This window comes from Helianthus annuus, chromosome 2 (assembly GCF_002127325.2).
Source record: "Helianthus annuus cultivar XRQ/B chromosome 2, HanXRQr2.0-SUNRISE, whole genome shotgun sequence".
NCBI lineage: Eukaryota > Viridiplantae > Streptophyta > Magnoliopsida > Asterales > Asteraceae > Helianthus > Helianthus annuus.
In genome coordinates, this window is record NC_035434.2 from 8,217,057 (window position 1) to 8,236,408 (window position 19,352).

Consider the following 19,352-nt stretch of genomic DNA (forward strand, 5'->3'; position numbering starts at 1 on the left):
TTCATAACTCATATAGAGACAATCAAATAAATTAAATTATTTTTAAAAATTATTTTTGTTATATAGAAATTATTTTTTTGATGTCCGACAAAGTCTGGCTACCTGGGTATAACTATTGGCAATCGGCCACCCATGCCCGCAATCACGCTACGCTTTCTATCACCACTTAAGATATTTCTTATTTGAACCTCTTTATGTGCTATCTCTCAGACAATGCTGGCGACCTGACTCGCCACCAATTCCAGATGAAATCCATCGCCGGAAGGCCTACTGTGGTAAAACCTCTGACTCAGTGCATTATATTTTGCCATGAACGAGACTCCAACCAGTGACCTCCCGTAGAGAAAGTCACTGGGGTGTAGCTAGAGTACTGCTCTTTTAGTATGTAGAAATTATTACTTTCTGTTCTATGGAGTTAATTTGATAAAGTATTCACCTTTTAAAATAGGGGTAACTTTGTAGAATAATAACTAAGTTTTAAAAGTGTTTCAATTAGGTAACTCAAGTTTCAATAGTGTTCCAATCAGGTCACTCAACATTCAGTTTTCATTAAAATTAAGGGTTTTTTTTTATCCATTTCATAAGTAACCATGGTGATGTGGATTTTTGTTTCTTTTTTCCCTTTTATTTTATGCTAACTTCGAATGATGACGTGGATTGTAACTTTTTTTTCAAAATTTTTTTTAATGTAATTAAAGTGTTGCCCGACTACCTGCCATTGCTTTGTAATTGCCCTTTTTCATGTGGAATGATATAAAAAATAGTCACTAACCAAAAAAAAAAAAAAAAAAAATTAAAGTGTTTTTATTTTTAATAAATATAATTTCATATTTTAAAATAATTCGACCCCAACAACTTATGCTTCATTTTTTTCTTGACACGTAGAAAAAATGACATGACTCGATTTGAATGTTAAGTTATCTAATTGGGACAAAAACGATATGAATGACCTAATTAGAACACTTTTTAAAACTTGGTTACTATTTTGTGACATTTTCCCTTTAAATGATGGATCGTGTTTCAAAACATTTATGATAATATATGAAAAAACAAGGAGATACAAAAAATGTTAAGTGTCTTATAGGTGCAAATGTATAATCTGATATCAAAATGCTTTATGAGAATTATAGTTTCATGATCTTTTTAATTGCATGTGTCGTAAATGTTTTCTTATTGAATGAAATAGTTAATGTTTATTAGAATAAAAATTTTTTATCTTCTTCAACTCAATCACCAATAACTACTGTTACACTTTGTAAATTCGTCTACAACCTTAATTTTAACAGGAAAAACCAAAGAATAAAATACATGTGTTGCTATAAAAAATAATTTTAATAGGAAAAACCAAAGAATAAAATACATGTGTTGCTATAAAAAATAGGGTGAGGTTCGGCTAGAAAGTCCAAGTTTCCTAAAAAGTGTAAAAAATCATAAAACACAATAACTTCAGGCATAAAACACATCTAAAACTCACAAATAATAGAATGAATATTACTAAAACACCATATTCAAACTCTAATAGTCCATAAAAACTTCAACGCACCATCGTATAACTATGAATATAAAACACAAAATGCTAAACAACATAAAACACAATAATATTTGTCATTCCATAATCAGAGCCTTAACATCTAAAACACAACACAAAACCCACATACATGATGTTTTAGTAATCTTCATCATATTATTTTTGGGTTTTTGGTGTGTTTTATGGTTAACATTATGGTGTTTTATGACTTTTTACACTTTTTAGGAAATTTGGACTTTCTAGCCAACTCCTAGCCATAAAAGATAATATGTGTTGGGCTTGATATCGGGTTGGACCATATCGATCTTGGACCATAGTTGTAACCGCAAAAGAGTATAAGAGGTAGAATGTATGCTCATAGGCTAATGTGATAGGGATGGTGTTCGTGACTTGCAAGAAGGAGATGGTGTTATCTAAGATAGGGAAGTGGCCCGGGAGGGACAACGTTTCCTTCTCCCATGCTAGCAGGGGCGGAGCTAGCATATAATTAGGGGTAGCTCGGGCTACCCTTCAACTTTGTCGGCGAAGTGCTAATTTAGTGCAAAAACTTCTTCTAGATCCGCCACTTTGTATTGTATACCCCATAACAAATATTAGGATGCCCCTAAATTCAGAAAAAAATTAGGATACCTCTATATTGTTCTTCTAGATCCGCCACTGTGCTAGTTGATGTTCATGAGAAGGGAAGAAACCGTTTGTCCTTACCCTTGCCATCAACATGTAAATGGTAATAGGTGGAAGGGTAGTGGTTTGAATGTTGGAAACATTGGAATAGAAGTGGAATGCAAGCATGTGGAAGGTTGACAAGCTTGGGTCCACGATGGTATTACTATTAGAGTACGCCGACGGAAGGGGAAAAGGTTGAAAGGTGAGTCAACAATGAGTCTTTAAAGTGGTGGTGTTGTGGTGTGAGGTAGGTAGTGGACAATGGTTTAGTGTGACATGATGGTGGTCTAGTGTGAGGTAGTGATGGTGATTTGAAAGGTTAATGGGCAAATGAGGGACATGACTATTCAAAGGCCTAATACGAAATCAAACTTGATGCCTTCATAAATAACAATCATCATTCTTAACCCGAAAAAAAAAAAAAAAAAACAAAGAGTTTATTGTTAGTTAAGTTATACAATAAAAATAAAACAATCACATGAGTTGGGATTGTGAGGACTAGCAACGAAGACGTTAATGAACACACAATGACAATAATAATGCTAACGCATTCGGGAGACATGTAGTATATAATGTTTGTTGTATGTTGTCTTCTAATTTTATTACTCTTATTTTCGACTTTGAGAAAATGATTCTAACTCTTCGAAGCTCAAGGAGAAAGATACATATATTTTTTTTTGAACGGCAAATTTTTTACTCCCTGTTGTTTATGAAACTTGAACCCAAGACTAAGAATTTTAAATTAATGTATGGTATGTGTTCATGTCTCATTTAATTGGTGTTTTAAGAAAGACTATATGATATCATATAACGTTTGTAAAACGATTAAACCAACATAGTTGGATATATTAACGTTAACAAAATAAAAAGGTGATTACATTCAATTTATTAGAGAAAAATACGATTTTGAAAAGAAAAACAAAAGGTTAAAACATGCTTCTTTAAAACATCGTTTTGTAAACACAATCTTAAAACACGTCTGAATATAATTTGTTTCTTAATAATTTTTTACTTTATACAAATCAAAGGAGTAGGGTTGTAAACAAACCAAACGAACATGAATAAGGTCTTGTTCATGATTGTTTGTTAAGGATATAATGTGTTCACGAATGGTTCGCGAAAACAAACGAACACAAATAAAATCGACGAAATAGCAGTAGCTAGAGGTGGATGGTAAGAGGAAGCGGTGCTAGACCTTGAAGCCCTAACCGTTGAAGGAAGGTCGATAGTTTTTTTATTATGTGAACAATGAGAAGGAAAGTGGAACGACGCATAAACAAGGTGGAGATAATTATTTGTTTGGTGAGAGGGAATTGTGCTAGACCTTAAGCCCTAATCACTGAAAAGAAGGTCGATAGTATTTTTCAATGTGAATAACGAGAAGAAAGGTGGAACGGTGCATAAATAAGGCGGAGATAAAATTTTCCATTTTATTTGTTTGATTAATGAGATAAATAAGAATTAAATAATACAAAAACTTTAGATAAAATAAATAAACAGTAAAACATCTTTAATGAACAACATAAACAAACGAACATGAACAAATGTTTACAAACATATTACCGAACGTTCACGAACGAAATTGAACAAACGAGACATCTGTTCGTGTTTGTTCATTTAACTAACCGGACGGAATCTCTTGTTCATGTTCATTCATTAATTAAACGAACTTCCCACCGAACATTTCACGAACTATTCGCTTAACGTTTGATTCGTTTATAGCCCTAGAAAGGAGTGACACCACTAAAAAAGCTATAATTTCTAGATTGGTTCGAACAAGACTATAATGATCAAAACAAATCATGTATATTTATTATTTTATGAAAGTTTTAGAAACTAGAATTTGAGAAATATATTTTTAAGAAACAAATAACAATTATCCAGAAAAACAAATGGGCCTTTTTTGTTATTTGTACAAGTGGGCTAAATTTGAAACACAAAACAATTTTATTAAATAGGGTAAAACTGGAATGGGCCTTTTCTCAGACTTGGGCTTCTAAATTATCAACCTCAACTACACGTAGTATGTCAGTTATCAACCTTAAATTCCTTTATTTGAAACAAATACATAAATAAACAAATATAATAATTTGTATTATGAAAATCTGATTTGCATTTTTTTAAAAAGAAAGTAGCTTTTAAAAATCTATGTATCCGTTCAAAAAGCTTCATGATATACCTAATATTTATAATTGATTTTTTTTCCCTTAACGTCTAGAAAGTTTTATGTTCCGCCATCGATTTATCTGTCGATGATCACGGATTGAGCGAGCATTGGTGATTTTTTTGTCAGTGTAAATATTTTTATTACCAAACCGTATGTATTTATTTTTACTTACCTAAAAGAATAAGTGACAGTTTACTAGCTTCGATCTAAACCATCATGTTTATTAAAATGCTAAAAAAGAAAAAAAAAATAATTCGCCAAAGCGAATATTTATGTTTCTGCAAATAACCATCATAACGTATGTTAGATGAAAGGCAAATGTTTTTCACATGACCACGAGCCTATGTGTAAAACCGATAAAAAAAATAATTAATCGCACGTTGCGACAGACCTATCAAACGGGAAAAGTAGACGCGCTGCGACGGACATGTAAAACAGGAAAAAATAGATGAAAAACGTTGAACCTCACACGCACGTTGCGATGTGTTAACTCGGAAATTTAGAATGACACGTTAAACGGAGAACTTATGAAAGATGAAAAGTATATAAGAGACTAAAGTTGAAAGTAAAAAAAGTGTTGAGATTAAATTGCGAAAGATGAAAAGCTTTGGGTTGAAAGTAAAAAAAATAAAGAGGTTAAATTGCAAAAGATGAAAACTTTTGAATTAGAAGTGAAAAATCAAATTAATCAAAGGGGTTAAAATACCAAAGATTGAAACTTTAGACTTAAATTGCCAAATATTGAAACTTTAAAGTTAAAAAAAATCAATTTTAGATTATGAAAACAAGAGAGATAAATATATTTAGTTAAAAGGATGTTTAATATTATTATTATTATTATTATTATTTAATAAAAGAGATAAATAAAAAAATAAAGGTGAGAAATTACCAGAGAATGACACGTGTCAAAAAAGATTTTTATTTATTAGTATAGAAAGATGCCTTAGGGTGGGCGGGGTGCCCACCGAATGGATTTCGGTAACCCCCTTGCCGCATAGGTGAAGGTGCCGCCAACGAAATCGGTTAAGGGAGAGAGGGACTAAAGCGGTGGTGGGCTGCCGAAGAGGGGGGAGGAGAGAGGGAGGAGAGAGAGAGGAGAGAGGAGAGAGGGGACCAATCACAGCTTTTCTTTCTTTCTTTTTTTTTTTTTTTAAAAAAAAAAAAAAACCAATTCACCTAATAGGGGAGTGGCGCCATCAAATGGGGGTGTTAGGGGAGTTTAAGAGGGGAGTTGACGTGGCACACGGGGATTGGTTTGGCGTAAGAGAGGGGACTCACCTATTAGGTGAGCACCCCCTTCACCCTTATCAGTAATTTTAACATGTATGATTTGTCTACATATCTATCTATATAATTAGCACTAATGTCCAAAAGGAGAAAGAATATCTGATAGTTAAAGTCAGTGTTAAAGTTCTGTAATTTGTTTTCCTTATACAACTAGTAAAATTTTTCGCGCGCGTTGCGGCCCGGATACGTAGAAGAATTCTAAGTTGAGTGTAAACTAATTTGAGTTTATAATGCCGATGTTCGTGATGCTTGTAAATATCAAATGGATGGGTTATCGTTTGCCTTATATGTGACGGTCCACGCGCTATTAAAGACATTGAAAAAATATGTTACAGTAACGGTAATTATATGAAAATGATTATTTTTGGCATGAAAACTAAACTTAAAAATGTTTCATAGTTAAAGTGTCGTAGGTTAGAATGTCTCAATCTTTTAGTAATATTAAAAGTGTATATATATATATATAGGTAAAGGATCTTGTACAAAGTCATACTTTTGTAAGAAGTGTGAGAAATAATTTGATGATAACAAGTGTCCTCTATCTTAATTAATTCAAAAGGGTATATTAGTAATTTACCTTTCTTATCAATTAAATGAGTTTCAAGATAACTGGAAAAAAAAACGGTCGTCCTATTTTTTTTTGCAAGATCCAATTCCATTTTCACCTACGTATCATTTCTTCATCATCTTAATCGCAACATCTTTTAATCATATATTGTTCATATCTTCTTTTCATCATCGTTAAATTGCAATACAATGTTTTTTGTATTCCAGATAAAACACCATGACTTGAATCATAGTCAATGTCTCCAGAATGTATCTAGATGTTTTAAAACACCACGCCATGAACAATGTCTACAGAGAAAACACCATGACTTGAATCATACTCATGGTGTTTTAAATTCTGGGAATGTTTTGTATTGATTCTCCAGATGTTAATACACCATGGATGTAATCACAATACAATGTTTTTTGAATTCCAGATAAAACACCATGACTTGAATCATAGTCATGGTGTTTTAAAATCTGGGAATGTTTTGTACTGATAAAACACCATGACTTGAATCATAGATGTTTAAAACACCACGCAATGAAAAATGTCTCCAAATAAAACACCATGACTTGAATCTTAGTCATGGTGTTTTAAAATCTGGGAATGTTTTGTATTGATAAAACACCATGCCGTAAATCATAGATGTTTAAAATACCACGCCATGAACAATGTTTCCAGATAAAACACCATGACTTGAATCATAGATGTTTAAAACACCACGCCATGAACAATGTCTCCAGATAAAACACCATGACTTGAATCATAGTCATGGTGTTTACGATTTTTATACAATGTCTCCAGATAAAACACCATGACTTGAATTATAGATGTTTAAAACACCATGCCATGAACAATGTCTCCAGATAAAACACCATGACTTGAATCATAGCCAATTTATCCAGTTGTTTTAAAACACCATGCCATGAATCTGATTACAGTTCTCGTTATGATAATGTATGACGAATATGCAACCAAAGACCTCCTACAATTAAGGTGAATCATTAATTCCGATATTTAAGGAAAAATGAGTAAATGTGGGAGTTTTTTGGTCGTGTATGATATGGTTACCATATTTCAAACATTGAAAAAGACACTATTGCCATATCCCGACCCTCTATATATATATATATATATATATATATATATATATATATATTTGTTTTGCAATTGAACGATTATCATAAGCAAATAGTTGTTTAAAACATAAATGCAATAAATGCAAAAAGAGAGATTGTTTATAAACTTCAAAGTATAAAGCAACATATAAATATGGGACCAAATATGTAGTAAATAAACAAATAAAGGGTTATAGTAAATCCAAAAGGAGGATTGATTTGGTAAATGTCACCGACATTTATCTTTCATATATAGTTAATATCAGTAAAATATTACAAGACTGGGTTCGGTTACAAATTCAAAATTTTATAAAAAGTGTAAAAAGTCATAAAACACTATAATTTTAGTCATAAAACACACATAAAACTCACAAATAACAGAGTGAAGATTATTAAAACATTATATTCGAACCTTGATAGTCCATAAAAATTTCAAACGTACCATCGTAAAACTATGAATATAAAACACAACATGTTAATCAACATAAAACACAATAATATTTGTCGTTCCATAATCAGAGTCTTATAATCCAAAACACAACACAAAACCCACATATATAATGTTTTAGTAATCTTCACTATGTTATTTTTATGGTTGACATTATGATGTTTTATTACTTTTTACACTTTCTTAGAAATTTAGACTTTGCAGCCAACTCCTACCCAAATATTACAAGACATTTACGATAAAAGTAAAACAAAAATTAAGATTATGAGAAAGAAATAACCTTTAAAGATTTGTGCAAGTGAAATAGGGTCAAGGTCATATATCTAAAGGTATTCACATCTCATCCATCATTTTTAACCCTATAACTTAATTAAAATTTACTACTTTATAAAATTTATCTCACATTTTAAAAGACCTCTCTATATTTTCTTTTTAATTATTTCTTCTCTTCTTTCATTTACAACTTGACTACTATTTATTTTGTGCTATTATATTTTTCTTCTAAAATTGATTATAATAAACTTTTTTATAGAAGTTATATAAGTAATTAACATATTTGGGTTAATCGGGTCAGGTTACTTTGAATACTATATCATCGTATCCAACAAGAAAAACTTCTGACACATAGATAGCATGTTTGCCAAAAGAACAAGAAAAAGTATTCGGTTTTATGGCACAAGAACATCCACTGATTAGTTATATTTAATATATAATGAGTTAAATGGATTAAGCTCAATTAAAAGCAAATCGCAACCTTGTACGTTTACAAATCCGAACCTGTAAAGTGGGAGTTACTGAATTTGTTGTTGGTAGTCAATGCGTAGGAGAAGGAGAGGGACGGTAGAAGCAGTGGCGGACCCAAGATTTTTTTCCTAGGGGTGCGGAAATTTTTTAAAGATTTTAGACCCCTAGCTATATAAAAAAATCGGTTCATAGCGGGTCAGGTCGGGTCATGTAAAACAAGTAAAAACAAACAAACAAAGTTGATAGCGGGTCGAATCAGATCGGGTCGGGTCCATTTCAATTCTCAAACGATCAAACCCTAGTTCCTAACTTCCTATCACATTAACAAACAAAAAAACATCAAAGTTCAAACCATCCCTACTTTTATTTCTCTTAATCATTCAATAAAAGAACAAAAAAACTTATCTATAACATATCTTGGTATTTAATTAGAATAATCCGGCGAAAAAAAGTGGTTCAACCCCTTTCCTCTTGAGAAATCGCGGCATAACTTCCCTACTCATTGTTCATTCCTAATCCTATCACATACAAAATAAACAAAGATCTTCAAGTGTTTAACCATAGCCCATGTTCCTTAATTTTCAATTTAAAATTTTGAATTTCAAACACTAGTAATTATTATTTGCCAACCAACAATCATATAATCAACAAACATGTTTGCCAACCAAAATTTTGAATTTCAAGCCCTAGTAATTATTATAAGCCCTAGTAAAAAACATGTACCTGTCAGGGGCGGCCTGAATTAACCAGTTTGCAGCCGAAATTTTGCAGTCACCGACCGGAATTATGCTGTCGCTGGGCGCTGAAAGGAGGCAGAGGGAAGGCGGGAGTCGCTGGCAAGTGACAACGATTTGGGTTTTTTTAATTATGTGGACTGGTTTGTTTAACAAAACTAATAGTTGGGTTGGGCTTGAATGGGTATTAAGTTATTGGGCTTGATGGATTGAATTTAAGTTTTATTAAAGGGGTTAGTAGGCTAACTTGCTTACATAATTTGATCGGGATTCAATCTGTGTTCACAATTTTTTTTACATAAATTCCTAACATTTTTTCTAAGGGGTGCGGACGAAAATTTCCAAGGGGTGCGGTTTGGATTTTTCGCGAAAAATATCAATAATTTTTTTTTTTGAAGGGGTGTGACCGCCCACCCACCCCATAACTTGGGTCCGCCCTTGGGTAGAAGATGAGATAAGACGTGGTTGTTGAAAATGAAGAGGGTACAATAGTTTTTTATGTATAAAAGGTTACCGTAGCCTTTTTCTAATATTTAAGGTTAGGGTAAAGATATAGTGAACGGGATAAAGTGGATTTTTCATTGGGTCTTTTATATTTTAAAGATACGGGTTGCTTTGATGAGTGAATGAGAAGAAATGATAAAAAAAGACAGTAGTTAAAATTGTAAATTGAAGAAAGAGAAGAAATGATAAAAAAAGAATATAGAGATAGGTAAAGGGTGTTGGATGTGGAAGGTTTTTTAAAATATGATATAAATTTTAAAAAGTAAGCATTTTTAGTTAAATTATAAGGGTAAAGATGATGGATTGGATGTGAATGCTCTAAGACCTCAATTCTAGGTACTTTTTACATATTTTATGATTATTTTAAATATTTTGGTTTTCTAAAACGGCCAAAGAAACAACGCATATTATAAAAATTTGCTACACCATAAATCACAAGGATTTATTATATTATTTTTTAAAGAAAACTGAAATATATAAAATACGATAAATCTTATTATGTATTATACACATCACTAGGTATATGACAAAATGCATAGTTGGGATATCTTTTATTTCTATGCTTATTTACAGTTGAGTAAATTACAAGTTTTCTCGTTTATGTTTACACCAAATTGCAGACGTTGTCTTTTGTCTTTAAAATTGATAGGTTTTGTACTTAATATTTCAAAATCTTGCACGTTATGTCCTTTAGTCCAAACCCAGTTAAATTTTTTAGTTAAATCAAATTATAAAAGAGTATTTTAGTCTTTTTTCCTCATTTATTTAATATTATTTAAAAAATAAAACAAAATATTGTTATTATTATAATTATCTCTCTATTTGTACTCCTCTATTTCTACCATTACCACCTCCCACCTCCCACCACGACCTGCCAACGCACCACCACAACCTGCCAACCACCCACTTCCGCCTTCGCCGCCACCACCACAACCACCCCCTTCATCATCTACAACTAGCATCACCGCTACCCAACCCTACTGCACCAGAATCGGGTGACTGTAAACAGGGTTTAGTCAATGATTTCAAACTCCAACTAACAAATATGGTAAGCTAATCGACGTTGTCCTTTGTTTTTAAAATTGATGGGTTTTGTATTTAATGTTTCAAAATCTTGCACGTTATGTCCTTTAGTCCAAACCCAGTTAAATCAAATTATAAAAGGGTATTTTAGTATTTTTTTTCTCATTTATTTAATATTATTTAAAAAATAAAACAAAATATTGTTATTATTATAATTATCTCTCTATTTGTACTTTTCTCTTTCTACCACTACCACCTCCCACCACGACCTGCCAACGCACCACCACAACCTGCCAACCACCCATTTCCGCCTTCGCCGCCACCACCACAACCACCCCCTTCATCATCTACAACCAGCATCACCGCTACCCAACCCTACTGCACTAGAATCGGGTGACTGTAAACAGGGTTTAGTCAATGATTTCAAACTCCAACTAACAACTACAAAAGCTAATCAGTTCTCATCACCTACTACGTTTGCCCCACCGCCATTACCAACCCACCAGCCACCACCACCTGTCACCACTTTCCACCACTGTCAACACCATCGGTGCCACCTGTTCATCATCCCCACCTACCAGGCTACCACCACCATCCAAACATCCCCAATACACCATCTTCAACCAAGCAACAACCGGCCACAACCATGTTTGAGTTCTATAATCACAACAATCATCATCGGTCTTTTCTGTTATCACCACCATCACTGTGGTAAACCATCAACCCATCACCAACAGACCCCCACACTACCCCTTTACTTCTGTAAATAGAAAATCAAACTCCTGGTTCATAGATCTGACCAATGATTACATATTCAACACAATAGAGAGGAATCATACTTACCGGAAATCGTAAACTACGGAATTTGTCTCTCTACGCACCTGTATGTCGTCGCACCAGGTCTTCTAGGGTTTGGTTTTAAAGGGGCAAAATTGGGGTTAAAGAGGGTTTTGTTGACGAATTTGAAGCCATTTCATTAGGGTTTGAAGGAGGTTGACGAAATTGAATGTGTTGTTGTACGATTTCATGGTGGTGGCTGGAATGTGGTGGTTTTGGTGGGTGGGTGGAAGTGGGAGGAAATGGGTGAGGAAGATGACAGAATGAGAGAGAGATTTCTTTTTTAATTTATTTTTGTTTAATAATTGATGATGTATTTTTGAGTTTTTACATAGTTAGTCCTTAGATAGATGAAATGACAAAACTACCCTAATGTGTAAGGCACATGATCATACTTAACCAAAAAATCTGACTTAGTTAGGGCTAAAGGACATAACGTGCAGGATTTTGAAACATTAAGTACAAAACTCATCAATTTTAAAGATAAAGGACAACACCTGCAATTTGGTGTAAACATAAAGGACAAAACTTGTAATTTACTCTTTACAGTTTAACCGAGAAGAAGCTTGACACTCATACTTGACCCAAACACATAAAAAAGTCAACATGTAGAAAGGCGGTGTGGACGTTTTACGTTTGGTCGCTGGATTCTTCACCGGTGTGGTGAAGAAGATTGTGACGTGTTGGTTGTTTTGATTGGGTGGTGGGTTTTTTATTAAATTTTTCTTTTTCTAATATAAAATAAATATAAAAAGCATATGTCACGTGTCATACAAGCCACACTTTCACGCCTCGTCCCACTCCACTCCTTTTTTGCACCACGCCAATTTTCTAACGGTTGCTGATGTGTCGGCCGCATATCATATAACGCCATATTTTCATACCCTCCACTCCGTATCTATATATATTATATATAAGCATTTCCCATGTCTAAAATTGTAATTTAACATCTATTTTTTAAGATGGCATACTAAAAGTCTCAAACAAAACCCTATATTTTTTCATTTTTCTTCCCATTCTGCCCTTCTTTCCCTACATCAAACCCTCAGAATGTTATCATCAGTTTCTCAACTCAATCGTTCCCTTCAATCATTGCCCTTTGATTCCTGAGATAGAGTCTTTTGTTTACTTCAATTGAATGTCCAAATTGATGACATTAATTGTCATCAGTTTACTACAACTGAATAGTCATCAGTTTACTTCAATTGAATAGGAGATAGAATTTCACAATTGCTCATTCTCTCTTTATCACTAATTCAAACCGTAGTGGATTTTGTAATAACCCTAAATCTCCTTATGTCTTTATTACTAATCTAAACCAGATTTCGAGGTAAGTTTTTGAGTTTTCGCTATTTCTTTAATTTCGATTCAGTTGTTTTATCAATCTTGTTGATCCGGCCATCGATTTGTAATTGAGAGAACAGAGAGTCCATGTGACACAAGAAGATTTCGAGATGGCAGTTGCCAAAGTTGATTTGATGAAAAGCAATTCGGCTTCGAGAAAAGAGATTGATTCGGAAAACAACATCAAAGCGTATGCTCATCCTTCTCAGGTTTGATTAGAAAGTTTTTAATATCAGAATGCATTATCGCACAATTTTGAAGCCCATTTTTATTAGTTATTTCATCATCTTTGTATAGCTATAATAATGTTGACGCATATCCTAACCTCTATTGTGTTTGCTTTGATTTGTATTTCATCTTCTTAACAGTCGAGGTTTGATATCTTGAAAATTTATTCAAGAAAAATGAATTTAATGCGCGGCATTGATCTGAAAAAAATTGCTGAGAAAATGAACGGTGCTTCAGGTGCAGAATTGAAGGTTAGTCATTGACTTGATTCTTAATAATAATCCATTTCTTTTTAAAGTTATTATTTGATTATTATAAATGCGTTATTATTTTGTAGGTGGTCTGCACAGAGGCAGGGATGTTTGCATTGAGAGAACGGAGAGTCCATGTGACACAAGAAGATTTCGAGATGGCAGTTGCCAAAGTCATGAAAAAGGAAACCGAAAAAAACATGTCACTCCGTAAGCTCTGGAAATAAACGTAACTTTTTTTTTATTTACTGTAATTCTGGAATTATATGTCTCGAAACGGAGATTGAAGAACCACGACATTAGTCTTTAAACTATGGTTCATTCACACACTTTAAAGTTGCAGAGATAGGTTCACCTTCTCAGTTAAGTTTCTGATCCCTCACGAAGCCCTTTGCTTAAACCGTGCACGTCGGAGTCCGATCAGTACATATAGACGGAAGGAAAATCAACTTAGTCGCCACCACCGCTACTCCGAAGGTATATGATTTTCCGTGTTTCTAATAGGTTAATTGATTTCACTTGTTATGATTTTTTTTTTAATAAAGCAATTAGGATATGTATGCATTAGATGTACGGTTCTAAGATACCTCTACCCATTTGACCCATTCCCTTTAAATCTATTTTTTATATGATCTGTTTAACATTAAAAATAAATAAAAGTGATAAACTATTAAGTAAATGGGTTGAAATTGTCACCTTTGCGGGTGGTGAATATAGATAATGATAGGAGCAGAAGGTGAAACAAGCAAGATTCTTGAACTCACTCTCCAGGTATGATTTCTCATCGTATTTGATGTTAACTGATTTAGAAGGGTATTAAGGGGATTGCACCCTTTTGATGCGTGTTTAGAACTGTTTAGGCTTGATAATTTGTTAAAAAAGGTGGTTATTTATTTTGGCAATGCAGTTTGAAAAAAAAGGCAGCACCCTTAGAAAGCTAGCATCTATGTTAAGAAAGAGGAGGCTCAAGAAATTATGAAAAATCTTTTCAAAAGTATGGTCAAATGAGGGGTAAGCGTATTTTTTTTCCATCTCACTAATTAAGTTACTCGATGATATGTTTAAATTCTCATCGTATCATTAATTTTTTGGTTGTCAACACGGGTCCCACCGAAAAGAGAAGAGTACATCAACAATAACCTGAATCTGATAGAGACTTCTGGGGAAAGGATCATGTTTGCATCCTTAACTGCCACAAAAGCTAAAGATATTGAACATATGTTGATAGATTATGAATCTGGATCTTCTAGCGACTCTGAAAATGAGTATATCCACCGTTGTATAACCGCCATCATCACGGAGGAACAACTACTCAAGGAAAAGTGTCAACCAATCCATCGCCACCATTCCAGTTTGTTGAAAGAGTACTGATTGTTTTGAAGCCCCAAGGAAAAGCACAAGCAACAAAGATATAGATTGGTGGGATATGGTGATTTTGTAGCAAGTAACGATGGGTGTAAGGCTAAAGGTATGATTTTTGATATGGGTCAGGTGAAGTTTTTAACCAAAACTAAATAACCGATTGGACAAGTTCCGCCGGAGAAAATAAATTAACATGATCATGGCAAGTGTTTTAAGAAGAGTCACGCTAATTTATCTAATGGTCAAAACACCGCCACGGGCTTTGTTGTCTTTATCCTCATGTCCATCCATTTAACAACTTTATTTAATACATTAACATGATCTTTTAATTTGATTTACTTTAAAAATATAGCATCTTTGTTTTTTTATGATTTACAAACATCTTTGTGATCCACATTTTTAGACATTATGTGGATAACTTAACACTATACTAAAGTAAATCCTTTTCAGGTATCTATTTTATAAAGACGACTTTTGACAAGGCGTTGCGGCTAGCACCAGAGTAAAAAAGGATGAGCTTCTGAAGACGACTTTTGACAAGGCCTTGAGTGTTTTTTTAAGCTCCATGAAGGTGTATAACCATAAAAGAGCGAACACAAAGAGGCCAGTCAACAAATGCAAGTCATGTAGTGGTAATAATGTTGTCATTTTTATCTCTCTTTATCTACTACTTCTGAGTTTTATAGCTCCAACAAAACTTGAATATAGCAAGGTCAATTTTTTATGTTATCCAATTAAGGATGTAAATGAGCTAAGCTATTCATGGGCTGCTTGAGATTGGCTCACTAGATAAATAAAAGTGTTAAAGTATACTATATAATGTTTATCATAAGGGTTTCCTTGTTTATCATAAGGGTCTCCCGTGCGTTGCAGCCGCGAAGCGCGAGTGCTTACACACACACAACGTATATATGATTTTTTAACGTTTTTAGGTTTGAATTATGTTCTCGACCCATATTGTCAACTCCGCTGCAACGCGCAGGTTCCCCACTAGTATCTTTAAAGGGTGTATGTCTGCGTCGCTCGAGCTAATCTATATTACATTAATCGTTATCTATACACTATACATTTATATTCTTTTTATAATCATATAATATTATAGATTAATATAAAAGTCTTTACTTTGTGTTATTAATAATATAATACGAGTGCTTAGTCAATAATTTTGACGGGTATACAAACAAAAAGAAACCAGCCTTTTGCCAAACAATCAAGTACTGCCAAAACCTGCGCATCCAAAGAATCTCACACAACAAAAAAGAAATTAGAGTAAATTAGTTTTTGAATGCAATGCTTATCTTTGAGTAGTTTTAGTTACTCGAGTCCAAAATCAAAAACAACATTTTCAGTTTCTTGCCGCTCATTTTATAACGTTTTGAGTCTAATTTTATTCATTTTATAACGTTTTGAGTCACATTTTGTTCATTTTATAACTTTTTACGTCCAGTTTTGTTCATTTTATAACGTTTTGAGTCCATTTTTGTTTAAAAAAATTGGACTCAAAAAGTTATAAAATGGACCCAAAATAACTCAAAATGTTATAATAAAGGGTAAATTACTTTTTAGTCCCTGTGTTTTAGTGGTTTTAACTAGTTGAGTCCAAAATCAAAAAGTTTAACGACCTGAGTCCCTATAAGCATTTTCTTTAACCATTTGAGTCCAAATTTTAACCTTTTGAGTCCAATTTTTTGGACTCAAATCGTTATAAAATTGTAACACCTCGAAAATTCGCGTCCTATAATGTATTGACACGTGTCATAAGCTAGAACGTGAGAAAGAATACTCTAGAGGGACTAGAGTTGACAAACATAGAAAGTATGTGAATTCAAGGGTTCAAGATGTCAACAAGGCATAAATATACTTTACAGTAACCCTACATGATGCTCATACCTTCAAACGAATAAATCATGGATCATACGGAGCTAAATGTGAAAGAAAGTAAGAGATTACAAACTACAGGGGTTAAATGTGTCAACATGTTTAAGTAAACCCGAATCTTTGTAGCGGTGAATTATACTCACTAGAATGCACGATAAAAATTTCATAAAGCTTCGTTGTTATATGAGAAAGTTATGATCAAATTCGTATATGAGGGGTTAAAAGCGTCAACGTCGAAAATTATGACTTTTTCGGGTAATAACAAAGTGACCAAGGACTTAACGTAATGGGTAAAAGTCTCGAGGCCCTTATACGTAAATAAGAAGGGCTCATAATGCAAAGAATACCCTTCCGAAGAGCCAAGAGCCAACCTGCAATTATTGAAAGATTTGAAATCTGTCAGAGTGATTCAGGCGGGCCGCGTAAGGCCTTGTCAAGGCTTACGAGGGCCGCGTGAGACGCCCAAATACAGAAAACGTTGGCCGCAGCACTGTTCAGCCTTTTAACCGACTTAGACAGATCTTTTCAGCAGCATGGGCGACCCCTAACAATTCCTAGGCACTAGGAAACACTTGTAATGATCTGGGATCCATGCTAGACCTGCTTGTCATGATCTTAAGCAATCCAGAACACTATAAAAGGCCTTTGAGTTGCAACATTGTGTTCACTCATCACTTCTGCATTTCTGGAGCTTCCTGGAGCTTAAGAGCAGACCCTAGGCCTTCCTAATCGTGCATAGGACTTCAGTAAGTATTCTTAACCTTTCTTAGTTGAGTTTTTTGCTTAGTTTTAGCTTAAAAGTCAAACCATCGTAATTAACGGTTGACTTAACGATAAATCACTAATGGTCCAGTGATTAGTCGAATCGAAGGTAGTTATAAGTTGGTAATTATGTGGGCATTACACCCTCAAAAGGGCACCCTCTGATTCCCACTCTAACTAGATCAAATGCCGGGTCAAAGTTGTTTAGAAAAAGTCAACAGAATGCTAATTTTCGAATTAACGCATAATTAGCAATGTAGAAGATGTGTAATCTATTTTATCACTCATATAACTTGGTAATAAGTCTAAGAACTGGTCTAAGCTTGTTTGATCCGACAATTTTCTGTTTAGACCCGGTTCGGAACCGAAAGTCGCAAAACTTTGACTTTTGCTTTGACTTCAGTTCTGACCCGTGTTGGTAGAGTCTAGAAATGCCTTAGGACTCCCTTAGGACCAGGTTACATGATAGTATAACCCTCTGTGACTGGTTCATTGTTTGTCCGAGTCGTTTGCACATTTCCGTTAAATGCTTAAATGTTGACCATAATGCCCTTTTAACCATAGAACGAGAATTTTGGAAATGTGAAAGGACAATAATCTTTGCTACTGATTTATAAACATGTCACTAAAATTTCATGTCAGTTAGAGGTCTAGAATAGGAGTTATGCTAAATAGCGCATTTAAGAAATCTTTTGTAATTAAACGGCGCACTTAGCATAAAGCCTATCTAAACCCAATTTCAACACCAAACCTTTTTGCACACTGATGTAATATAATATTTTGGGATTTTTAAAGATTTTTAGTTCACTAAAATTTCATGTCAGTTAGTGGTCTAGAATAGGAGTTATGCTAAATAGCGCATTTAAGAAATCTTTTGTTAATTAAACGGCGCACTTAGCATAAAGCCTATCTAAACCCAGTTTCAACACCAAACCTTTTTGCACACTGATGTAATATAATATTTTGGGATTTTTAAAGATTTTTAATTATTTTTAACCTACTCATAACCTAAGGTTATGGCGTTGATTCGGTAAATACCAATTATACCCTTTTTGGTTATAAAACGAGTTCTACATAGTATTTTGACGCCAATCCAATTGCTACTGATTTCATATAATAAATTAAGTATTTTGAACCATATAACCTGATCAGAAAACTCAGATTTCCTGTTTAAACCCGGACTCGCTTAAAATGGCTTTTTACGCGTATTAAACACCTAGTATAGGTTTAAAACCATTTTGTCATATAAAGACTTATTACCTACTGATGTAACTTGTTAAAGTAAGTGGTTTTACTGGTCACTTCAGACCCGAACATCAGAGTTATAAATTATCTCTTTTATAATCTTTAAAATGACCAAAATACCCCTACGGAGCTTGTATAAAGGTTAAACTCGTTTTGAGGATAATGGAAGATATCTTACAAATATCACAACATATTTAGGGCATATTAACTTAGGAAACCTGTATAGGACTCTTATGGTTACCGGTTACGCCTCTCGCGCGTTCGGTTCGGTTTATATAACTAGTTTGCATAAATTAGCCGAAACGGGTCAAACGTTGTCGTTTTTACTTCAAAATCCAGAATGTGGTTAGATTACCCATATTAAACAAGTATTCAAACTTTTCGGGTCTAAATCACGTTCTATTCTGGTCTTCGCTTAATCACGCGTTCGAACCGTATATTTCGTTAAAACTAACCGGTCTAAGTTTAGGCTTAATTAAAGATCCGTTAGGATTCTAATAGGTTATTATAAACCTTCGTTCCAGAATAGGAGACCCGGTAAAAGCTACACGCACTTGCTATTTGTGATTGATACTTGCAAAGGTAAATACTTTAACTTAATTTCCCTTATACGGGCTTATATAAAATACCGCTTGGTCCAGCATTGAATCTTTAATCGATTAGAGGTTAAATCATT

The 19,352-nt window shown here is 33.7% G+C and overlaps 1 protein-coding gene across 14 annotated transcripts; it reads left to right on the plus strand.

Annotated features, from left to right (window-relative positions):
• Positions 1-12,560: 12,560 nt before the first annotated feature.
• Positions 12,561-15,601, plus strand: LOC110909538 (26S proteasome regulatory subunit 8 homolog B-like). 14 transcript variants are annotated; one of them, XR_002575443.2, is made up of 8 exons: positions 12,569-12,936; positions 13,031-13,159; positions 13,319-13,429; positions 13,516-13,906; positions 14,147-14,200; positions 14,337-14,440; positions 14,548-14,897; positions 15,242-15,601. XR_002575443.2 is itself a non-coding variant. In XM_035979007.1 (6 exons), the coding sequence occupies exons 2-5, from the start codon at positions 13,061-13,063 to the stop codon at positions 13,802-13,804; spliced, it is 372 nt and encodes a 123-aa protein (XP_035834900.1). In that variant the 5' UTR covers positions 12,561-12,936; positions 13,031-13,060; the 3' UTR covers positions 13,805-14,897; positions 15,242-15,601. The 14 variants fall into 14 exon arrangements, 2 of the variants coding, with proteins under 2 accessions (XP_035834900.1, XP_035834898.1); XR_004870372.1 differs by having other exon boundaries at positions 12,564-12,936; positions 13,516-13,639; positions 13,773-14,440; XR_004870370.1 differs by having other exon boundaries at positions 12,565-12,936; positions 13,516-13,658; positions 13,767-14,440.
• The last annotated feature ends 3,751 nt before the right edge of the window (positions 15,602-19,352 follow it).

Bases quoted from the DNA above. Each gene is read 5' to 3' on its own strand.
- LOC110909538 (XM_035979007.1), top strand. From the start codon at position 13,061: ATGGCAGTTGCCAAAGTTGATTTGATGAAAAGCAATTCGGCTTCGAGA. The intron at 13,160-13,318 runs GTTTGATTAGAA...TCTTCTTAACAG, and splicing joins CGTATGCTCATCCTTCTCAG to TCGAGGTTTGATATCTTGAA. The intron at 13,640-13,766 runs GTAAGCTCTGGA...CACACTTTAAAG, and splicing joins CGAAAAAAACATGTCACTCC to TTGCAGAGATAGGTTCACCT.